At 40.2% G+C, this 21424-nt stretch overlaps 2 protein-coding genes across 2 annotated transcripts; both read right to left on the bottom strand.

Annotated features, from left to right (window-relative positions):
* Positions 1–1669: 1669 nt before the first annotated feature.
* On the bottom strand, positions 1670–17461 carry LOC102795941 (dipeptidyl peptidase 9-like). Its single transcript, XM_006786751.3, has 21 exons — positions 17280–17461; positions 15915–15998; positions 15532–15770; positions 15221–15333; positions 13486–13659; positions 11976–12147; positions 11621–11731; positions 10881–11009; positions 10717–10778; positions 10504–10604; positions 10104–10281; positions 9847–10006; positions 9629–9708; positions 8789–8941; positions 7996–8131; positions 5659–5804; positions 5339–5485; positions 5090–5242; positions 4503–4645; positions 3699–3810; positions 1670–2795 (listed from the first exon to the last, which is right to left on the bottom strand). The coding sequence occupies exons 2-21, from the start codon at positions 15968–15970 to the stop codon at positions 2703–2705; spliced, it is 2658 nt and encodes an 885-aa protein (XP_006786814.1). The 5' UTR covers positions 15971–15998; positions 17280–17461; the 3' UTR covers positions 1670–2702.
* A 399-nt stretch (positions 17462–17860) lies between these two features.
* On the bottom strand, positions 17861–20337 carry rps15 (ribosomal protein S15). Its single transcript, XM_006786750.3, has 4 exons — positions 20242–20337; positions 19758–19843; positions 19117–19351; positions 17861–18021 (listed from the first exon to the last, which is right to left on the bottom strand). Exons 1-4 carry the CDS (start codon positions 20242–20244, stop codon positions 17908–17910), a joined length of 438 nt encoding a protein of 145 aa, XP_006786813.2. The 5' UTR covers positions 20245–20337; the 3' UTR covers positions 17861–17907.
* Positions 20338–21424: the final 1087 nt, after the last annotated feature.

Here is a 21424-nt window from a genome sequence, read left to right as displayed (position 1 = left end):
AAACTGTGGCAACACAAACCTATTTGCATTTGTCTAACACCTTTAAATATCTCTCTATTTTTTTATTTATTTTTTTGGTCGTGGTGGGGGGGGCTTCTAAGCCCAGACATTGGGATAGTCTAAATATTGTTATTCCCATTTGATTTGCAAAGTTTTATATGAATGGATGTAAACTTGCTAAAATGATTTTCATGGTTTCAAAGTCAATGTGGGCCATAAATTAAGTAGAGTTTTAATTTGAACAGTAAATAAATAAATAAAGCTTTCACTAAAGGCGCTTTTGGTTTATTTGTGTTGACCTCGTGCTGTTTTGTTCTCTTTGGCTCTTTCAGGAACAGTGCCAGTACAATCCAAAGCATTAGCTGTCTGGCTGTACTCCCTACCAAGAAACAGTCCAGTGTTTCTGTTCGTTTGTTTTAAACAAATTAAGCACACACCAGATGAAGCAGAATAATTCATTAGCTTTAATGGAGCTGGTAGACAGATTTGATTAACCTTAATCAAGACCTTTCGCTAAACTAATCTAACCAGTTTTCAGCTGTCACTTTATTAGGTACACCGTGCTAGTATCAAGTTGGACCCCCTTTTAACCTTCGAATCTGCCTTCATTCTTCATGGCACTAATTAAACAAGATGTTTGAAATGTTCTTTAAAGATTTTGGTCCATATTGATATGAAAGCATCACACAGCTGCTGCAAATCTGTGATGGGAATCTCCCCTTCCACCACATCCCAAAGGTGCTGTATTGGATTGAGATCTGGTGACTCTGCAGACCATTTGAGTACAGTGAACTCATTGTCATGTTCAAGAAACCAGTTTGATTTGAGCTTTGTGACATGGTGTGTTATCCTGCTGGAAGCAGTCATCAGAAGATGGATCCACGCTCAACAACACTCAGGTCCATGGTGCTTAGTTGGTACCAACGGCCATAAAAGTGTGCCAACCGGCCTGAACCATTGATATAATGCCGGATGGATCCATGCTTTCGTGCTATTTATGCCAAATCTTCTGTTGTCCAGGTTTGGACAACAGGCCATTCTCTATGAACCCTAGATTTTGCTTGAAAATCCGAGTAGATCAGACCTGAATCACTCAGACCAGCCTGCCTGACATCAACAACCACGCCACAGTCACTTAAATCACTATTCATTCCTTATTCTATTGTCCAGTTTGACCTTTAACAGGCTGCTTTGACCATGGCTACATGCCTACATGTCTAATTGCACTAATAAGACATGGCTGATTAGAGGTTTGCAATAACAAGCAAAGAATCAAATATTGCCATTTCCTTCTTCTCCAAAGGCCTGCTTGTTTATTGAAGTGATTTTAAGGGCAGTGGAATCCAGTTAAGTCTCTGCGGTGCTCCCAAATCAATATGAAGCATCACTCAATACATCTAAAGGTTACCACAGCATCAGCTGCCACATGTTTGGGGAGCTTCAAAGCCCTCTTCTTGTAGCTGAGGTGGATTTCTTTAGGTCAGGTGCAGGTCTGATGTGAAGAGGAGTACAGGAGCTGGGGGGTCTAATTGAGGCTTTAAGCCACACTTGACATTTAAAATAATAATTGTAAAAAACCTTTTAATCCCAGAAAATATGAAGTACAACAAGACATATAACCCTTCACAGGTAGAAAAATAATAAGACTGCACCAGAAGAAAGCTTGTGATTGATTCATACATTTATTCATTATCATGTACAAATTGTATTTCGGTGGTACAAAGCTGTTGTAAGACTCCAGTGCTCACCCTCTTGTTGTCTTTATTGCAGTAAAAAAGGGAAATACCAGCATGATCAAGAGTCAAGAGGTACTTTGGCAAATATAAATTATGTGTTAAGAAGGCAAGCAGACATCTCGAGCAATGTAATATGACGGGGTAAGACGGCGCAAAAACATCAATGAGTGCCTTCCATCAGCACTCATGAAAAAAAAAAAAAAAGAATAAAAATCCATAAAAATATTTCATTTTAAACAACAAACGCTAAAAACACAGACAGAGGAAGAGCCTTGATTTTCTTCCTTTCTTGATTATTACACCAACTCCAAGGTACAGACCCACAGTATGTATGGCTATTGTGAGGGTGGGTGTGAGTGTCTGTGCTTATGTATGAGATGAACTGTATTTTACATATGCATGTATACTGTAAAGGTTTAAGTCTGCAAATATGTGTACACATTCCATGTCATATCTGTGAACTGTAACCACCGCTTCTACCTCTGACTGGAGTAAACAAAACAGGTTTTGGGGGGCGGGGAAACAATTTGATAACGTTTGGCAGAAACCATTGTGGTTGTAGAAATGAAGATGTGAGTGAGCAATGAGTCAGACTGACACAGCCTGCAAACATTTCTTCACAAGTCTTTGTTCGGCTTTCTGGGTGGGACACCACATGACGTGCACGTAAACCTTTCTCCAGACTGTACATGGGGGTGAAGGGGGCTTGAAGAAGACTGGGAGAGCAATTGAGTAACAGAACAAGACAGAGAGGAGGAAATGTAATGCAGAAGTGAGACGAATAGTTGGTTAGGAGGAAAGGAGCTGGTGGCTGCTGGGTGTCTGATGTGTTTCTTGCTGACAGGGTAAACGGTTAGAAATGGGCTGGGGTGGGGAGGTCATGGAGAATACAGGTGGGCGGACAGTTGGGAGGGCTAAAAGAAGGAAGAGGGGAATTTGACTTCACTTGTCCCCTGTTGTCTGATTTTAGAGGTATTGTTGTAGAAAGTGCAGCAGCATTATCTCGTAGTGCTCTCCAGACTCAGGGCAGCGGATACTGTGCCGCTCGTTGGGGTAGACCTTTAAAAATTAAAACAGAGCAATCAACCAACGTCAGCAAATGAATTTATAAATTAATACACATGCTCTTTGTGTGTGTAACCAATCATATCTAATCTAGAAAATATCTTTTTTGCCTTCGAAGCCACTTATGACCTTCTTTACAAAGGTTGTTTTTGCAGTCTAGCACCTGCTGTTGCTAGGTTACACAAACCATCTCCCTTATCCATATATAACTGGGCCATGAGGGACAAACAAGCGCCGTTTAACCTTTACCCGTGTTGACGTTGACACTGTGAAGCTCAACACTTCTTGATTTTGATTGGTTGGTGACAGAGAAGTGGTTCAAGAGTTAACTTGTATTTCCAAATGAAAGCACTGTGAGCGCAGCAGGAAAAAGAAGCTGCTTTGCATGATCGCACTGAACGCTGTCGATGCAAAGTGTCACAGCATTTGTATCGAACACAGAGGCTGTCATTATGGAAATAGCTGCCCGCTGACACTAAAGGTTCAAAATTCAAAACAACAATCCTAATCCTAATATATAATCCAACTACTGTATTATGTTAACTGAAGTTAATTTATCGAACTATAAATAAGTGATACAAGCAAAATCCTGTGAAAGCTAAGATGGCCCTTAGCAGTAAAAGTGCACTTCCTTCTATGTTTCTGGAAGCATGATCTGATATCCAAGTGTTGGTGATGTTATATTATCACCATATAGGCTATATTATCATAATAATAATGTTGGTCCAGGATCAGCACTGCATCTCATCAGTGATGTTGTTCGATCATTCACTATCACTAACAAACCAACATAAGTGATCAACTGCAGCATTGATCCTGGACAACATGATTGTGATAATGCTGGAACAACATAAACATACACACACATGTATTATGCTTTTAAGATATGAAACAAACCTGAAGCTGGTAGGGCTTTCCAGCCCGGATTATCTGTGACACTAGAAAATTGGTGTGGAAAAAGTGTACATTCTCATCCAGAAAGCCGTGGAGAATAAGCAAACGGTTGGGCCTGAAGAAGAGAGTTACGATGCGATTAGTTAAAGTGCAATGAATATGTGTTCTGAGAACAGTAAAAACATGTTCCCAACATTACAAATGTTTTAAGTGGCACAAAGAGATTTACAGAATGATTACACAAATGCAGTTGTAAAAATCTTTTACTCTTACTTTCAGTCACGTTTTTAAGGTCATCACTAGAACCCTAAAAAGTGAGGTTCTGTCAGGATGCAATCTTAACGTTTGCAGAACTTATTTTACATACAAAATAATAATAATAATAATAATAATAATAATAATAATCCACAGCTTTTGACTTAAAGGAAGACCCTGCTACTGAAACATCAATAACTCAACGTTCCTCAGCTAATGAAAATGTTCCAAGTAGCCCAAGGACACAAAGGCAAGGTGTGGCGTGCACAAGCACGAGTTCAAGAGTTTAAATGCTTTAAGAGTCACATTTTAAGGTGTTTCATAAGAATGAGACAGATTTTTTAAGAAGTGTTTGAACTGTCAGTTGCGCACAGGAATCGGACTGACCAAATGTGAAGCATATTTAACCAAAATATAACATTAAAGATCCTACAATCGTTATTAAAATGCAGAGACAATATGAGAAACTGCAGAGAATGTGCATTTTGATTTTAAAAATTCAAATACCTCATAATTTCTTGTTAACTTAAATAAGAGTGTGTGTGTACTGACTCGCTAGGGAGCTTATCCACATGCAGCGCCACAGATCCCTCCTCGTAGCCCTGTTGGTTGTTCTCAGGCACATCCATGTAACGCTCTGTGTAGCCTGTGTCATAGGCCATCCACACAGTCACTGGGGCACCTGCAATAGCCAGCTGTCAGGGATGGAAAAGAAATAACATTAAAAGAAAAATAATTCATTTTAATCTGGAAAGAAGTCACTTTGCAGGAGAGTAACTGTTTAGGCTTACTGTGTGTGTTATAATACGATTATTAATGGTATATTCTGATGTCATTGTTTTACATCTGATATGCACGCATGTCACAAGAAAAATCTTTAGCATAGCGATGTATCTGCAGACATCTCTACTTAATAAAGACTAATGGCTAACACACTCCAAGACAGACACCATGTGGATGCAACTGGCAACTGCATCACAAATGAGGTTAAGAGCAATAAGGAAACAGAGAATTAAGAAATGATTTCTCCATCTTATATTGCATTAAATAACAAATGCCTGCATGTTTTGGGCTATAGGCAAAGGTTTAATATGGTTTTAACAATAAACGACAGCTTGAGGGTAAACAGGCAGTCCAACCTTAAAGACATTGGGTCGCTGGATGAGGCCCATGAGAGAAAGGAAACCTCCATAGGACCAGCCATGGATGGCAACACGGCTCAGGTCCACAAAGTTAAACTTCTCTGCTACATACTGCAGCCCCTCCACCTGGTCTTCAATCTCTACTTGACCCTGGAGAGGCAAACAGAGTTATTTCGGCTGGAGCTTTCACATCACATCTATTTCTTTAATGATACTGGATTATTATTTGTATGTGTCAAACTTTACCATTTTGTTTTTCAGTGCTCCTTCAAATTCAAGGCCCCTCTGACAAGAACCCCTCCCATCAATGACAACCACAGCATAGCCGAGAGAAGCCAGCGTGTTCAGGCGGAGGTATTTCATGCCCTTAAAAGAGTTGTTAACCAACTGCACCTACATATACAAAGACATAATCACGTTCTTAGAAACATTTTGTTTACACAGTAATAGACTTTCAGAGCAGCATTTATTAGCCACAAAGGGAAGGCAGCTATGATTAGATCTTATGTAAGAAAGCCGTATGATTACACAGTTAGAAGTAAAATGGATAAGATGCAGCTACAAACCTGTGGGCCTCCGTAGACAAAGAGAACAGTGGGGTGTTTCCGCCCAGACTGCAGGTTGTGAGGCTTGTATACCATCCCATAAAGCTGGAAGCCTGACTTCCCCGGAAAGTCGAAAATCTCAGGTGGATTGTAATCTCCCGGACAACCTGGATGACATCAACAAGCAGTCACTAGGTTAGGCATACGCAAACAAGGTTTTATGTCAAAAAAAATGTACTGGTTCTCTTATATAATGCTTTTCTACTCAAAGTGCTTCATACAACATGCCTGAGAACCCTTTGTCAACAAATGTTACAGCAGGAAAAAACCTCAGCACTCTAAAACATTTTACAGAACTAAATGATTGGGAATATAAAAAAAAGAAACGTTTTAGTGTTTAAGGTTACTGATACTCTTGAACCTGTACTATATTCCACAGCTGGACTCTGCTGCAGGTTTATTTTTCATTCCCATTTTAACGCTCTGCTCAGCCAGATTTTTACAGCATCAAAACATTGTTTCAGTTAAAAGCACAATCATGACAAGCAACTCTGTAGGAGTTCCTGCAATGAGGTGGCGGTTAACAGGGATTTATGTTTTAATGGGAAATCTACACCTCAACCACAACCATCCATCCATTCGCTTCTGCTTCTCCTTTTCAGGGTCGCGGGGGGCGCTGGAGCCTATCCCAGCTGTCATAGGGCGAGAGGCGGGGTACACCCTGGACAGGTCGCCAGTCTGTCGCAGGGCCAACACACAGGGACAGACAACCACTCGCGCTCACATTCACTTGCACATTCACACCTAATGGCAATTTGGATTTTCCAATTAACCTATCCCCACAAGCTGCATGTCTTTGGATGGTGGGAGGAAGCCGGAGTACCCGGAGGGAACCCACACAAACACGGGGAGAACATGCAAACTCCACACAGAAAGACCTCAGCCTGATGTTGGAATTGAACTCAGGACCTTCTTGCTGTGCGGCAACAGTGCTAACCACCGTGCCACCGTGCTGCAAAAAGAAACATTTTAGTGTTTGAGGTTACTGATACTCTTGAACCTGTACTATATTCCACAGCTGGACTCTGCTGCAGGTTTATTTTTCATTCCCATTTTAACGCTCTGCTCAGCCAGATTTTTACAGCTTCAAAACATTGTTTCAGTTAAAAGCACAATCATGACAAGCAACTCTGTAGGAGCTCCTGCAATGGGGTGGCGGTTAACCGGGATTTATGTTTTAGTGGGAAATCTACACCTCAACCACAACCCTCCCACTGAATTCCACCACATAACCTGATGTTCACCTCTCTAGAAATTTAACTACAGATTGCATCGACTGTGATTGGCCTCTTGGTGCATTGTGCATGTTCGGCTACTTTGAGTTAGTATATTGATTGTTATTCTCTAAGTGGCTAAATACAAGGAAACATAATTCTAACATCAATGTAAGGACTCTCTAATGTCAGCAAATTTCAGGGGGGAGATTGCAGAATTTATCGGAATGGACGTGAAGGAAGAAAAAAACAAAACCAACAAACAAACAAATAAAATGCTGTCTATCGTCTGGCGCCACACATAAAACACCAAGATACGGCCACAAGGTAATTACACATAACGCACCTGCACAAGCATAAATGCTAGCAATGATGTCGGCCACTAGATAGTTTACACCATCTGCAAAAATTCCCTGCAAAAGTCTAAATCAAGACTTCTGCTTCAATTCCTACTCTTCCAAGAAAGCACAAACTGTTCAAGCTGACACCCATATAATGAAAACTACATTAACTAATGGTGTAGTGATAAAAAAAAATGTATATAGAGCAATTTTCAATCCATTGTGATGGTTTGGTCCATGATAAGTAGTTTGAATTAAAGAGGTTAATAAACTTAAAGCCTTAAATTTGCATTCGGGAGTTCCAAAGCTCCCAGAAACAGAAGAAATGTGATGATGTTTAGGATCTTCTCCTGATATGAACACTCACACTTGGACAGACTATCCTCTGCACAAAACTATACTGACACAGAGAGGCTTTGTTTTGTTTAATCTCAGACTTGTAATTTTTTAACTGCAAGAAAGGTTTTAAAAAAAAGGGAACAAAACATTTACCATGTGAAACCCAAATCTATCAAATCCTTTGAGAGATTTTAAAACAATGACTCTTGGCTGACTTTTCCTTTAGTAATGCATAACCACAAAACGTCAAACAAGTACTTTTTGTTGGAACTAACCACTTATAGACAGAGGAATGCAGTTGCTCTTGGATACTATCTCAGTGTACACACTGCTGACAAGCAATGCCTCTCCGTCTTTAGTACGAGCGATGTTACATGGTCTTTTTTACATCAGGCTCTGTTTACCTGGCGATTCCATCATGCTGGCCCAGAACTCAGGAACCATGTGCAGCGGGTCACCTTCTGAGCCAGTCAGCTTGTAGACGTGAACACAGGGAGGAGTACTCACGTTGCTGTAGTGGCTGACAAAAAAGTCAAAGTTCTGCAAGAAGAGAGAAGAGAAAGAGATGCCTTATAAAGAAGAGGAAGGAAATAAAAGGCAAGGGGGATGCAAAGTTGTATCACTAACTACAACAAAGCCCGACATGAGACACTATCAAGTAAGCTGTCAACACTCTCTTTAACCCTCTCAGGCCCAAATTAAGTTTTTTGTTGCTAATGCACAACCAAGTCCTGCAGTGGTACTCTGAGTAAAAAAAACTCATAAAATATGTATGTGGGGTAATCAGGTTGTTAGGTCGTAACTGTTGCAAATCTGCAACGTCTGCCTGGAGAAGGTTAAACGCTTCCTTCAAGCCAGTGCTTTATTTCTCACTGCTCTTAAGCAGGCAGTTTCTCTCTTTACTTAAACCTTCTCTATATCCTCTATTAGCTGTACTTAATCTGGACTGGTCTTGTTTCCCCAGGTGTAAGACAACAACACTTATATTTATTTATTTATTTTTCATATATTTGAAATGTAATTCTGGCACAGACTGAAGTATTTGTTCCCACCAGAACTACTCAAAACAGTAAAATATGTTAAAGCAACTCAACTGTTGAGCAACATGTCAAAAAAACAGGTGGATAAACAGCTGGATTACTGAAATTTGCACACAGAGTTAGGCAAACAGGTACATGCACAAATAAATGATAGTACCTGACTAACAGAGCAGCTATGAGAGAAGCCAGGCTTAGTTAGTCTGACCACATCTCCAGGTGACTCATAGCTGACCACGTAAAGATGATGCTCCAGAGGAGTGTCTCTGGTGCCCTGGAAATACACCAACTTTGTTGCCTCATTGACCCAGATCTAGCAAAGGAAACATTAGAGAGCATTTGAAGGTGAATGAAAACAGCAGCTCTCAGCAAAAATACAGCAATGGTCTTTTCAGATCCCATAAAGTAGTCCATGACAAACCTAAATAAAGCCACGGAAACATCTTTGTTTCAAGTAATATTTTAAAATATTTTAGAAAAGCTGACACCTAGTCAGCATTGGTGCTGAACTCCAGAATACAAAATACAGAAAATGTACATTTCAAACAAACATGTGTATTTGACTGTTCTAGTGATTTTTTTAAAGGCAGCATCAGGTTAACTTGTCATCTTTCAGCTTCAGTAGCATTTGAGGGTGTTTGCATCCATACTATGCACAATGTCGACATGTTTAGACATGTTTTTTTGTCCATCTGTTTTACCCAGACTGAAAACAAAAAAAGGCCTGAAACAAGCAAAAATTGAAATCGACTCCAGCAGAAGCCTGACAGAAAATCTCCAGGGAAATACCAAATGTCAGTTGATGTGGATCTGTTGTCAACTTCAGACACTGCAGCACCAGTCTTTTTATAAACACCCTAAAATTAGGATTAAGAATCAACACTCCAAATTCATGATCATTACTTGAGATTAAAATTGAGAACTGCCCAAATATTTTCTTACTGAGTTCACCTGTATCTCTCATAGGTGTGATTTTTTTTCTTTTGTATTTGGCACTCACCTTGGAGCCATGTCTTGCCAACACTTCCCATTCCCCACAGGTCAATGTAACCTCTTCTTTGATTGCACATTTAAAGTCTCCTGGAGGACAAAAAAGTAAAAATCAACATTCTATAATGTAAACGCTAACAGCTGAGTCTAAAGACAAAAATAATATCAGCCTAAAAAATCTGATTATCTCATTTCAAATCAATGCAGAGGCATCTCCTAGTTTCTTACCCTCTAGGTGCTGGTATTCCTCTGTCCAACGGTAGCAGCCTGGTTGTAACTGGGATGTGATTTTATACAGATGGCTGAAACCTGTTTTAGACTCATTTACCCAAATGAAAGTAAACTCATCTTCTGTCGTTTGAATAAAGGGATAGAATATATCGTGAACCTGCAGAACAAAAGAAAGCGTCATAATTAGAATTTATAAATGTACTTAATCAGTTTATTTTAAAGGTAGCCATAGAGAGCTGTGAGAAAACATTTACATTTATCCAGACGTCGGTGGTTTCTTCATAGATTATGTATGGCTGCGTGTTAGTGGGCACAGCCTCCAGACTCTCCTGTCTTAGAGCTGGATCATCTGTCACTGGGATGAAGAGGGCGGGTGGCAGCAGAACAAGTTGCAGTTTCCTCTGACTGCGGTCTAACAGCACTGCCCAACCACTACAACAGAGAGCAGACAACGATCAAAAGACTGATTTATATGGAAAGATGAGCAATCGTGAATGAAAAATAGTTCCCTCCAGTATAACTTCTGTAAAAACTAACGAGACTATCGTGTACGTCCACAGGTCCCAAACTGATGCCACAATTTTAAAAGGTTCTCAATCAGACAGTTTCTTATGCTGGTTTATTCTGAGAGTGGCAGAATTTTGCAACACTCACTATTTGCCGTCACTCGTCCATCCTACTCTGGCGATGTATTCTGTCCCAGGAAACAAGGAGTTAAAGGGGGCGACCAGTTCTTTGTCGTGTGTGCTCACTATCTGTAAATACACATACACATGCATACGCACACGTGAGATAAAGATCATGCTAAAGAATGAAGATGCTAAAGCACGTAGAAAAAAAGTGAAGAAAAGGAAGTGAGACACTTGCTCTTCCTTGATGATCTGTCTTGATCTCTGCCAGTTTAAGTGTAGACTGGGGATTTTTGCTACCTGTAAATAAGAGATTAGAAAAAAATACAAGTTGTAGAAATGTGTGTGTGTGTTTTCACTGCTCTAAATTCTTGTGCGTACATTGTGCAAACCTGCACTGACCTGTGCGAGGATATCTGTATGCATCTGCTTTCCGCTCCTCAAGTGCCGGAGATGGAACGTGAATAATTTCTACCTCTGTTTCATCCACCTCTTCATACAGAAGGTACACTGTTTTACCTCCATTAGGGTCTGATGGGAGAAAAACAATTAACTCAATTTATCCAAAGAAACAGAACCTATAACATGGGCTGTAAGAATTGTTCCTTAAGAATTGCTTTTGTTAGTAAGAGCCATTGAGCCGAGAACCTACTCGGCTCAACTCGACGCAGCTCGATTAAACTCAGTTTCGGAAGTTTTCCATTACAATTGAGTGCCACCTAATGTACGTGGGGTCGTTATAGCAGTGCAGCTGAAAGTTCAGCGACATTATTTGTATGCAACACGAACACCATAACAATAGAGGGCGTCGAGGTGATGGTACACCCGCTGCTCAGTGTATGGCTTTTTGTCCGGCTCGGGGACCACAATGTTTTTTCTCATTGCCAGGTTTAAAAAATGGCAGCTTTGATTTTTGTGAAGGAGACACTGTCATGACTCATCGAGTGACGCCACTGACTAGCCAATCGGTCGCATACAGTCTGATGACATCACATTTTATGGATCAGATCTCAGGTCACTTGGAATCCTGGCCAAGCGGATACTAAAAAGTACCTGGTACCAGGTACTACCACCTAATGGAAAACCCTAAAAACTGAGTCGAGCCGAGCTGAGCTGGTACTAGAAAAGGACATACTGCTGACCTTCTACTGCTGTGGGGCTCCACCAGTAGCCAGTGAAACGGTCAAACTCTTCCTGGATGACAAAAGTTGCTACACCTGCAGACTTGGGGTCCTCCTTAACATTATCTAAACCTGGAAGAAATTGAATAAATTACCAAATGGGTTCAAATCCATATGCCATATTCATATGCCTAAACACAAAACTGAACATCTGGGATCTCAAAGTTGTTTTCTCTCTGCGCTACAAAGTGAAATTGGATGAGAAAAAACAGGGAAGATGAAGTGTCAAAACAAGACACACACTAATAGTGTGAAATTTGTAAAGCTCTCTCAATAAAAATACTGCTTAAATAAAAAAAAAACTGAGTCTTCAGACCTTTATGGCAGTACGTGAGTCGCCTTTCCTCGCCTGTCTTAATGTTGGCTATCCACAAGTCATTGTTGTTGATAAAGGCTATAAAGTCTGGATCTCCGGGGCAGATCTTGGGGTCCATACGGGTCCCTGAGCACTGGGTCTTGATCTCCATAGGCTTTACAGGAGCTGACTGCTAAAACCAACAAAAACAGTCTTAGTCAAAAGGAAATTGAATGTTACGTGGACAGAGCGAGAGCCTTATGAAAACATTAACCTGATTCATGAAAAAAAAAATCGGAAGTTTAGAGGAAAGACATTAGGATAATCAAAAATAGTTCTGTAAACTAAGTTAATTCTGTAACATCTGCTGACTTGAAATACTTGTTGAGTTGTAAAGAGAAGCTCAAATAACAGCTTGAGATTGTTGGTCTGCACAGCCAAGTAAATGACAGCAAGTACAGACCACCCATATGGATGCACGTGGTTATTTTCAGTGACTCAGACCAGCTCATGATTTTGTAAAGTGACTCCACGCATTCGAGCTATTGCAATTTCTCCTACCAGTGAGGATGTTGTTGTATGTTTATACAAATCTCATTTATCTATTATTTAACCAGTTTGTTTATTCTTTTTATCTTGTTAAACCCATCATCAAGATTCAGCAGCAGCATCATGCACTCCAAAAACTCTTCAAATACAGTGTAATGTACAAGAGTCTAAGGAAATCCCTGTTCCTTCAAGCAGGTTAAAAAGCTGCATTAAAATTATAAAAGGCACAAGCACAGGGGGAGAAAGACCTGAAGTGCACCTCTGACAAACAGTAAAAACAATCTAAATGAATCTTAATCCAAGGGCCAAACCGAGTTTTACAGCTTTTACTATTGATAGACATCTAAAACATGTTAACTCTCCCAAGATTTGTAGTCGATACACCTATGGTATCAATTTGAAACTCCTTTGTCGCCTTGTTTTTGAGTTATTGCATTCACAAACTCAGGTGTTCCATTGCTTGCCTGTCTGTCCACCAGGCAGGGTGATAGCATTACCCCATCAGCCTTTTAGAGCTGATGGGTAAAAACTGAGCTGTACTGTCGAAATTACTTATATTAAGATGTCGGAGGGATTCAAGGTGCAGTTACACTTCTTTACACTGACAGAAAGGGGAGTTTCAGTTTCATGGCCCACTTAAGAGCAAAGTGGCCCACAACGCAAAGTCAGTCTAACATTCCTGCTCTAGCCATTAATCACACAAACACATGAAATGTAATAACTTATAACATTATTCTATGTAATAACACTATTCACTGACTGTGTGTCTGGAAGAAAGTCTGACAGGAGATTCACAGATATAGATCATCTCTACCTTGCAGGTATTCCTTGGTATCCCTCTAATTGAACGGATACACAGTATTTAAAGGTTTATGAGCCAAAGTAATGTATTTAACATAACAGTGTCGTTACACAGCTGTGCTGATCCATTCTTTAATCAAGAGAATCTAAGAATTGCAAAAAATTGAGCAGCTGTACTCACAATGAAACCATTGTTGCCACCATCTTGACAGTAGAATAGGCTATTACTAGCCTGGAAGAGGAACAGTCCAGTCTGGGAATGGTAGTCATAGGACGTAATACCAAATGCTCCCAAACGTTTACGCTCTCTCAGCAACTCCTCCTCTCGAGAATATGCCCCCTGGTGCGGCGTAGCCTTAGAGCAACAACAGGAAAACATGTGGATAAGATTTGAATTTACCAAAGGGATTTTTAGAGGTTTGCTGTGTAAACCTGTGCATATGCAAAGGTACATATATGTAAATATTAGGGCTGGGTATCGTCACTGATTTCTAGAATCGATTCGATTCCAATTTACAAGGTCCCAAATCGATTTAATTCGATTCGATTCGGGGAAATTTTGCCTCAGACAGTCAAAAATATTATAATTTGGATCACGCATCAGTACATTTCCATATTTATTTATCTACAAAAAGAAAGCTGACACTTGCGAGACTTTATCAAAGGTGTAAGCATCACAGCAGATAGTAGTAGCTGAGGATAAAACACAGAAAAACATGAAGGTGATTTTCCTGGCCTGGGATTTTATACAAATATTCTGCAGTAGATCAAAAACGAAGGAAAAAACATTAATCAACATATGAACAATACCTGATGCTGCTGAAGTGAAGCAGAGCAAAGTTATAGAGGTTTTATTAGAGACACAGCTAAGCGTTTTGCAATTTTGCATAATTTTAAAAAGTTTAAATTTGTTCAGTAGCCTATTGAACGGCAGAAATTAGGCTTTCTTTTCGGAAGTAAGTAAAAAGAAAAAAACAGCAGCCGACAGCGCAGTAAACAATGGTAGACTTGTGCGCAAGCGAATAATGAAGAAAACAGATTTTTAGACGGGAAACTGTTCTTGAAGTACAGAGAGAGAGAGAGAGAGAGAGAGAGAGAGAAAGAGAGAGAGAGAGCTGAGCATGAAGTGTGATTTTATCGTGGTGGAAGCAAAACAGCAAAAGTAAGAGAGAATCCATGACGATGTTTATCAAATGTGAAGCGTAGTTTGCTGCTTCTTTTGCTGCTGGTTCAGTGAATTTTGGTTGGAGAGAGATAAAACCTGCAGCTCAGAATCTAGCGCAAAAAATACGTAAACACAAAGCGCGGACCCGCCGAAACATCAGAATCAGCGAGCTGTCAGCTTTCCCCCGACAGTGTCCGTGCCGTCGGGTGAGAAAGGTGGCATCTCACTGATTCTGATGCGTCGGCGGGTCCGCGCTTTGTGTTTACGTCTTTGTGCAAAATCCGTGTACCTGCTCTCATTTACTGTTTTAGCTGTTTGGTGGTTGTTGAAATTTTGTGAGGTTTAACCTGAGATTCTGACTTTTCGGACAAAATAAATTTATATTAAAAAAATCGATTCAGGATTATAATGAATCGATATCACGTTATCCAAGCTAGAATCGATTTTAATCGATAAATCGATAATCAAAACCCACCCCTAGTAAATATATACATATATATATATATATATATATATACACACACACATATATATATATATATATATATATATATACATATATATATATATATATATATATATATATATACTTATATGTAACATAATAAATGAGAAACACATGATTGAACCACCTTCATCTGCCCCATCATCCCTTCATAGTGGTTGGATAGTATTTTGGACTTCAATAACAACATACTGGGTAGTTTGGTAGTGGCACAGCACAAATAGAGAGGAGAGATGGGGAATTCACCTGGAAGTGATCCAGCATCTGTTTCCATGACAACACTAAGAGGGTCTCTTTCCGAATCTTCTTGGGGATTTCTGAGTAGAGTAATGAGTTCTCTCTGCTTCCATAAGGCATTCCTGGTAAGCACAAAGAAAAGCAACAAAGGCAGTGTCAACAAGAAACAACAGGCATTTCACCCTGACTGTTTTAGTATTATGAGGCGATCATCCTCTGCTGCCTTGAGCAGAAAAGCATGACTGAGGTCAACTGAAAGGAGTACAGTTGATAGAAATTACCAATTACAAGCTGATACTGGGCATTTTTGTGCGGCTTACCGAGGTAGTAGAGCCGGTGGGAGTGGGGTCCATTTTCATCATTTTTCTGCACGAACTGGAAGTCATGGGGAGCCTTGTTGGCAATCATGCCTGAGTACTTCCTGCTACAGTGGATAATATCTCGCAGGCCCTCCCAAGAGTGTTTCTCCACAAAGAACTGAGATGGCACATCCTCCATTTCCACCACCTCTGCATTATCCGAAAGGCCGTCCACAGCCGTCATGCTCACAGTCACACAGCTGCACGTTGACATTACAAAGAACTGATAAGTGGTGCAGAAATCAAGGCACACCTACACAAGGCCATTCATTTATTGGAACTGGTTTAAATATTAGTCATCCATTTTTTTTAACCAAGGCAGAGAGACTACATGAACACTGTACCTTGTCCAGATACCCTCTTTATTGTCACAAAGTCTGACCTTCTTGACTCTATGCATTCACTGGTTAACACGTTTGACGTCAGATCTGTAACCAATAGAAGAAGTACAGATGTAATGTTAAAAAAATTGTAAATAGAGTTAGTTAGCAAACTTGGAATTTGGGTCATCAATTCCTTATAACAAAAGCTAGACACAGTCAAGAAATCTGTCTGCACCAGGCTGTTCTTGTCCCATTACATTGAGCCACAGTGCATAACACAAATACAGAAAGTGGGCCCCAAACAGAGGGGAAAATGTATCCTTTATTATAACTTCAAAGGATACTTGCATACTGCAGTGTCCACTAAAGATGTGAAATCCCCTAAACGATTTTTATATGCAAGTCTATGGTAGCACAAAAGCAGCTGAAACATCTACAACTCAGCTTCAGGTGAAACACAGGATTTAGAGTATAGCCCACATTTTTGCCCTTATAATCTCTGTTTAGTGAGAGATTATATGACGCAAACACCTGTGTGGGGGGATACTGTGCTTTTCTGATGCTACTCCTTTGGTAATTATAGTTGACTAATCTAATATTATGGTGAGGCCACTTACATCAACTCGCAATCAAAACACCAACCAGCATGTACCACAGAATTCGTATAGATGGCCCTAAATAGCGAATTCAACAATTTGTTAATCGTCATGTACGAATGTATAATAGCCATACCGTAAATCTTCACTTGGATGAAGAACATCTGTAACGTTATTACCATATGTCTAGTCCTTGTAATCCTCCTATTAGCAATTAAATTTTAACTTAACGTGGCCTCGGTCTTACTAAACACGTTAAAATAACAGGGACCTGTGTGCCAGTTGTAAAATAATATACGGAAAGAGCCCATTTGAGTCAGGTAGATAACTGACAGCGTTTAAAGGCTTAATATTAAGGATGGGAAATTAGTAGAGTGAAATGGTAAAATAATAATAATAATAATACCGGTGCCGCTGATGGTAACAGTTAAGGTTAGCTTGCCTACAATAGATCTTTGTTCTTGATTTGCAACTACTCACTCACGCCGGGAAAAAACACCGGCAAATTCATTTGAGCGAACATTTCAAACTCAGCCGATGTTACTTACATCCTGAGGTGAACAACAAAACCCCCAAGATTTTAAAAACAGGCAGCAAAAGACAGTTATTAAATCGTGTTTGCCTTCGCTGCCTTTTGACAGGACGGTTCCCCTCTGTCATTCTCGCTCTTAAGCTAACTAGCTAGCTGCCGTTAACCGGGCTGGAAGCTAGGTTGCCACAAGCTAGCGGTGTCTGGTTTTCTATAAAAACAGACTCTGTGAAAGAAGTTAAAATTTAAACCAACACTCACCAATTCGGCCACTGTTTCTTTACCCGGCTTACAAACCTTATTAGCTCGATGTCAATAAACAGTTTTGAGACCGCTAGAGCTTGTATCCATGGCCCAGAATGGCCACACTCAAATTGCAGCTGGCTCTGAGATTCAAGAGGCGGAACATTCGTACTGGTGGAATACAAACCCGGCGCTTTTTTCAGCCGCACCGCTGTTGCTGCTCTGGTTTCAGCGGCGGCAGGAACTTTGTGGTCAGTATTACAACTGCTCACCTTATTTGAGCATGAACAGCTTCCCAGGTCAGGCGCTGATGCCTGATGTTTAAAGCTTCAAGATGAAGCAGAGACCATGTCAAAAAGGCTGAAAGCCGCTAATTAGCAAGTCATCAGTGATTTTGATGTACATATCATCTTTTGTTTTGTAAAGAAATGTTACATTTCAGGGACTTAGCCCATTTTTTCAGCATAAATCAAAATTCAAACAAAGCACCGTATCTTGGAGTCTTGCATTCACGAGGTTTCTGTCACCATGCCATCTTTAAAATATGCATTCAATTTTCATTTTGACCCATAATGTAAAAGAAAATCAACACAATCATGTTGTGTGGAGCACCCAATTTTTTATTTATACAAATAATACAGCCATTCTACTTCAGAGGGATGAAACGAGAAGAGTGTGTGGCTCCAATACCAGGGCGACCGTGCTTCACTGGCTTGTAGGTGATGGAGAACTCTCCCAAGTAGTGACCACACATCTCAGGCTGTAGAGAGGACAAACAACATGTTAAGTACGGAGCAATACAATTTTATGTGACAGAGATCAGAACATATTTACTGACGTTTAAACAAAACAGCTTCTCCTCAACAGCTTGAGCAAAGTGTAATTTGATGTGTACAAACAGGGATGTGGATTTGAAAAATACAATACAGTAGGAATTCTTTAATACAGGATATGCAAGATTCACTAACGTAATGTATGATTCAAACTACTTTTGGCTGTCCCCTTCTTTAAAAGGTGGATGCCCTTCCTGACAACCCCAAAGAGATGTGGGCCTACTCCCTGGATCAACACAGGAACCTTTGCTTGTCACTGTAAACCTGTACACTTTGGAGCCACTAACATATGACTTGGTCACTACCAAAATAGGGAAGCTTGGAGGCATGCAGGATCTGTGCACATTGAAGCTGGCGTACTTAAGGGGTTTTACAACACCTGATTATTATGCATCATCCTGCATTCATAATCAATCGCAATGGAAGATTTGGCTCATAGCATATTTTACTGTCAACTTAAAAATTGATGTGATTTTTTTATTTTATTTAACTAGACAATATGTCCAGCAGGTCTAAAAATACGTCCTATACTGCAGTAGATTATGCATCACAGTGTACTCAATGTAAAGCGGTGACTTTAGGAAAACTTAGTTTTTTTTAACCAACTAAGACGTCCCATATTTTCTTGCAATTTAGTGTATCTGTATTTTCCCAGTGTACTAATTATCAGCCATGTTGAATCACTTTGCCAACCATGGTCAGATGTAGTTACAATTCCACATTACATTTTACTTACATTTGATAAAAATGCTCCATGAGCCGCTTGAGCTGAAAGTCCGTTTTTAGAGGGCAATGAGTGAAAACTGAATGAGGTTTTAAATGGGCAAAAGATCAATTTATTGGTCAGTTATACCTGATGGACCAATGCACACTTTAGTTTGGGGCCTTTGTTTTTCCCCAAAATAAATGATCATGGCCTATATGATCAGTTTTATTGGATGGGTGTGCTGATTTAGTTCAATGGCAGAAATAAAGCCAGCCCAGCTTTTCAAACTGTGCCAATTACCAGACTGACATCTCACCTTGATTTCAACCTGGTTGAAAGTCTTGCCATTGTACACTCCAACCATAGACCCAACCATCTCAGGCAGGATGATCATGTCCCTCAGGTGGGTCTTCACCACCTCTGGTTTCTCCATGGGAGGAGCCTCCTTCTTTGCCTTACGCAGGCGCTTAAGGAGAGTCTGCTGCTTGCGACGCAGGCCACGGTTCAGCCTCCTCCTCTGGCGGGCGCAGTACAGCTGCATCAGCTGCTCACTAGAGGCAGGACATGAAGGAAAACAATTTAAATCAAGTCTCACGCCTCCAAATCCCAGATGCAAGTAAGAGAATAAATCACGTGTCCATACACAAACTATTCAATGCTGTCAGACACATAAAGGTAAAAAAAATGGCTGCCAATATTAGACAAGTAAATTCTAGTTTCAGTGTCCAGTCTCAAGCCTCTTTATTCAGTTTTGACCTGCAAGCGTCAGAGTTGAATAAATCATCTTAAAAATTTGACTATTTTATTTTCATTGAGTCAGTATTATCACTTATAAACCTCTCTGTTGTCACAGTAAGACACTCACAAATTACATTATGTCAGGATGTGCAGTAGTAGTACAGTAACTCTAGTTGACTGAATGACATCACCAGTGACCGTCTCAGTTGTGTCACTTACTAGGACATGTCCAGAAGCTGGTCCAGGTCCACACCTCTGTATGTGAACTTCCTGAAGGTACGCTTCTTCTTGATCTCGGTATCCGCCTGGAAGAAACGGGATCACCCCAGTGAGTACGTAGCTTAGCATTTTACACTGATGCTTCAGAATTTAACAGGCGTCACTCATTTTCACCATTAAACGTCAATGAGTCAGTTTAATAATCCATGCACAACCAACTACAGTAATATTATAATGACTATTTTATTTCAGCTACTGCTACGGGTAACGCTCTACCACCGGGTTAGCTTAGCCATAGCTCCGGCTAGTACGGAGGCTGTAAACACAGTTTAATCTTTCACTTGGAGCAACGATTTTCTACTGGATGGTAATAAAAACTGTGGAACTACTCGATGACACAGTCAGCTGTTCAAATCAGCAACTTTAGAGCCCCGATGCATACAGATTGTAGTCTGACTAGCTGCGAGACGGAACAAGCACCTACCATCTTGCCTGATGTTCCGGGGGAAAAGAACGGCCAGAAGTCTCGCAAGGCCAGATATCGCGCGATTTCTGGCAAACATCCGGTGATGTTTTCCGGGCGTTGATCTCCTCTGTGAACAGCAGGTGGCGCAGCTGCAGAGTTACTGCAGTTTGTGTCCAGTGTCAGATTTCAACCAACGTGTCCTGTTTTCATTACTGTCTGTGTTACCACAGATATGGCAGGGTTAGTTCTGCTTTTTAGGAGGAGAGAAGAGTTACACAAACAAAAACATTACAGGAAAGTAGTGAGCAGACAGATCTTCGCAGAAAGGCAGTAAAAGTGTTCCGAAATTCTTTAAGTCAGATGAAGTATTTTCAGTTCATGCGGTGTCCCAATTGGCCTTAAATCTTATGAGACCATTTCATTTAAATAACTAAAACTCCTCACTTTTATCTCATGACTACATAGGTTTAGGCCGGAAACCCCAGGACTAAACATACACAGTTGTAGTCAGTAGTTTAAACACACTGGGGGTTATGGGCATGAATATCATGGTAATTTGTGGCTTTTAAGAGTCAAGAGTCCAAGATCATCAGTTCAAATAACTTTACATCAGTACACGTTATTCAGATGTATCACCACTTTGCCAAGGTCTGGAAGAAGACCCAAATTATCACCCTCAGATGAGAGAAAATTGGTTGGGATGATCAGCAACAACCCGCAAATTACAATAAACAACCAATTTGTTGTATCTTCAAGTGTCCTTTTTGGCTTGCCTGGGTTCACCTTGTGTATACAAGTGCCAAGAGCTTCAACTTGACTTTATACCAACAGCTAGACAGTTAACACTTGGACACAGTTGGGTCATCCAACAAGACAATGATCCCAAGAACATATTAAAACTGGTTTTCAAATGGCTAAAGCAGACCAACATTCAGCTCCTAGAATTCACCTCCCCAAAGCCCCGGACCTTGATCCTATTGAAAATTGAATGATCAAATATTCAGTCATAATTATTTGTTGATGTCAATTTCTGACCATACGTGTACAGTTTCTAACTGTCCAGGTTTATATAAAACTAGTTAACAGACTACGGATATATAGCAATATGTAACTTATTTTATTTGTTATACTGGGACTTGGTTACTTATTGCAGTGTTATACATGACCCTTCCCATCTTATATTACGTCATCTCTGCCTGGT

Source organism: Neolamprologus brichardi, chromosome 18, assembly GCF_056152115.1.
Source record: "Neolamprologus brichardi isolate AB-2024 chromosome 18, ASM5615211v1, whole genome shotgun sequence".
NCBI classification, from domain to species: Eukaryota; Metazoa; Chordata; class Actinopteri; order Cichliformes; family Cichlidae; genus Neolamprologus; species Neolamprologus brichardi.
The sequence above is the reverse complement of the archived record's forward strand: the minus strand, read 5'-3'. Positions and strand labels throughout refer to the sequence as shown.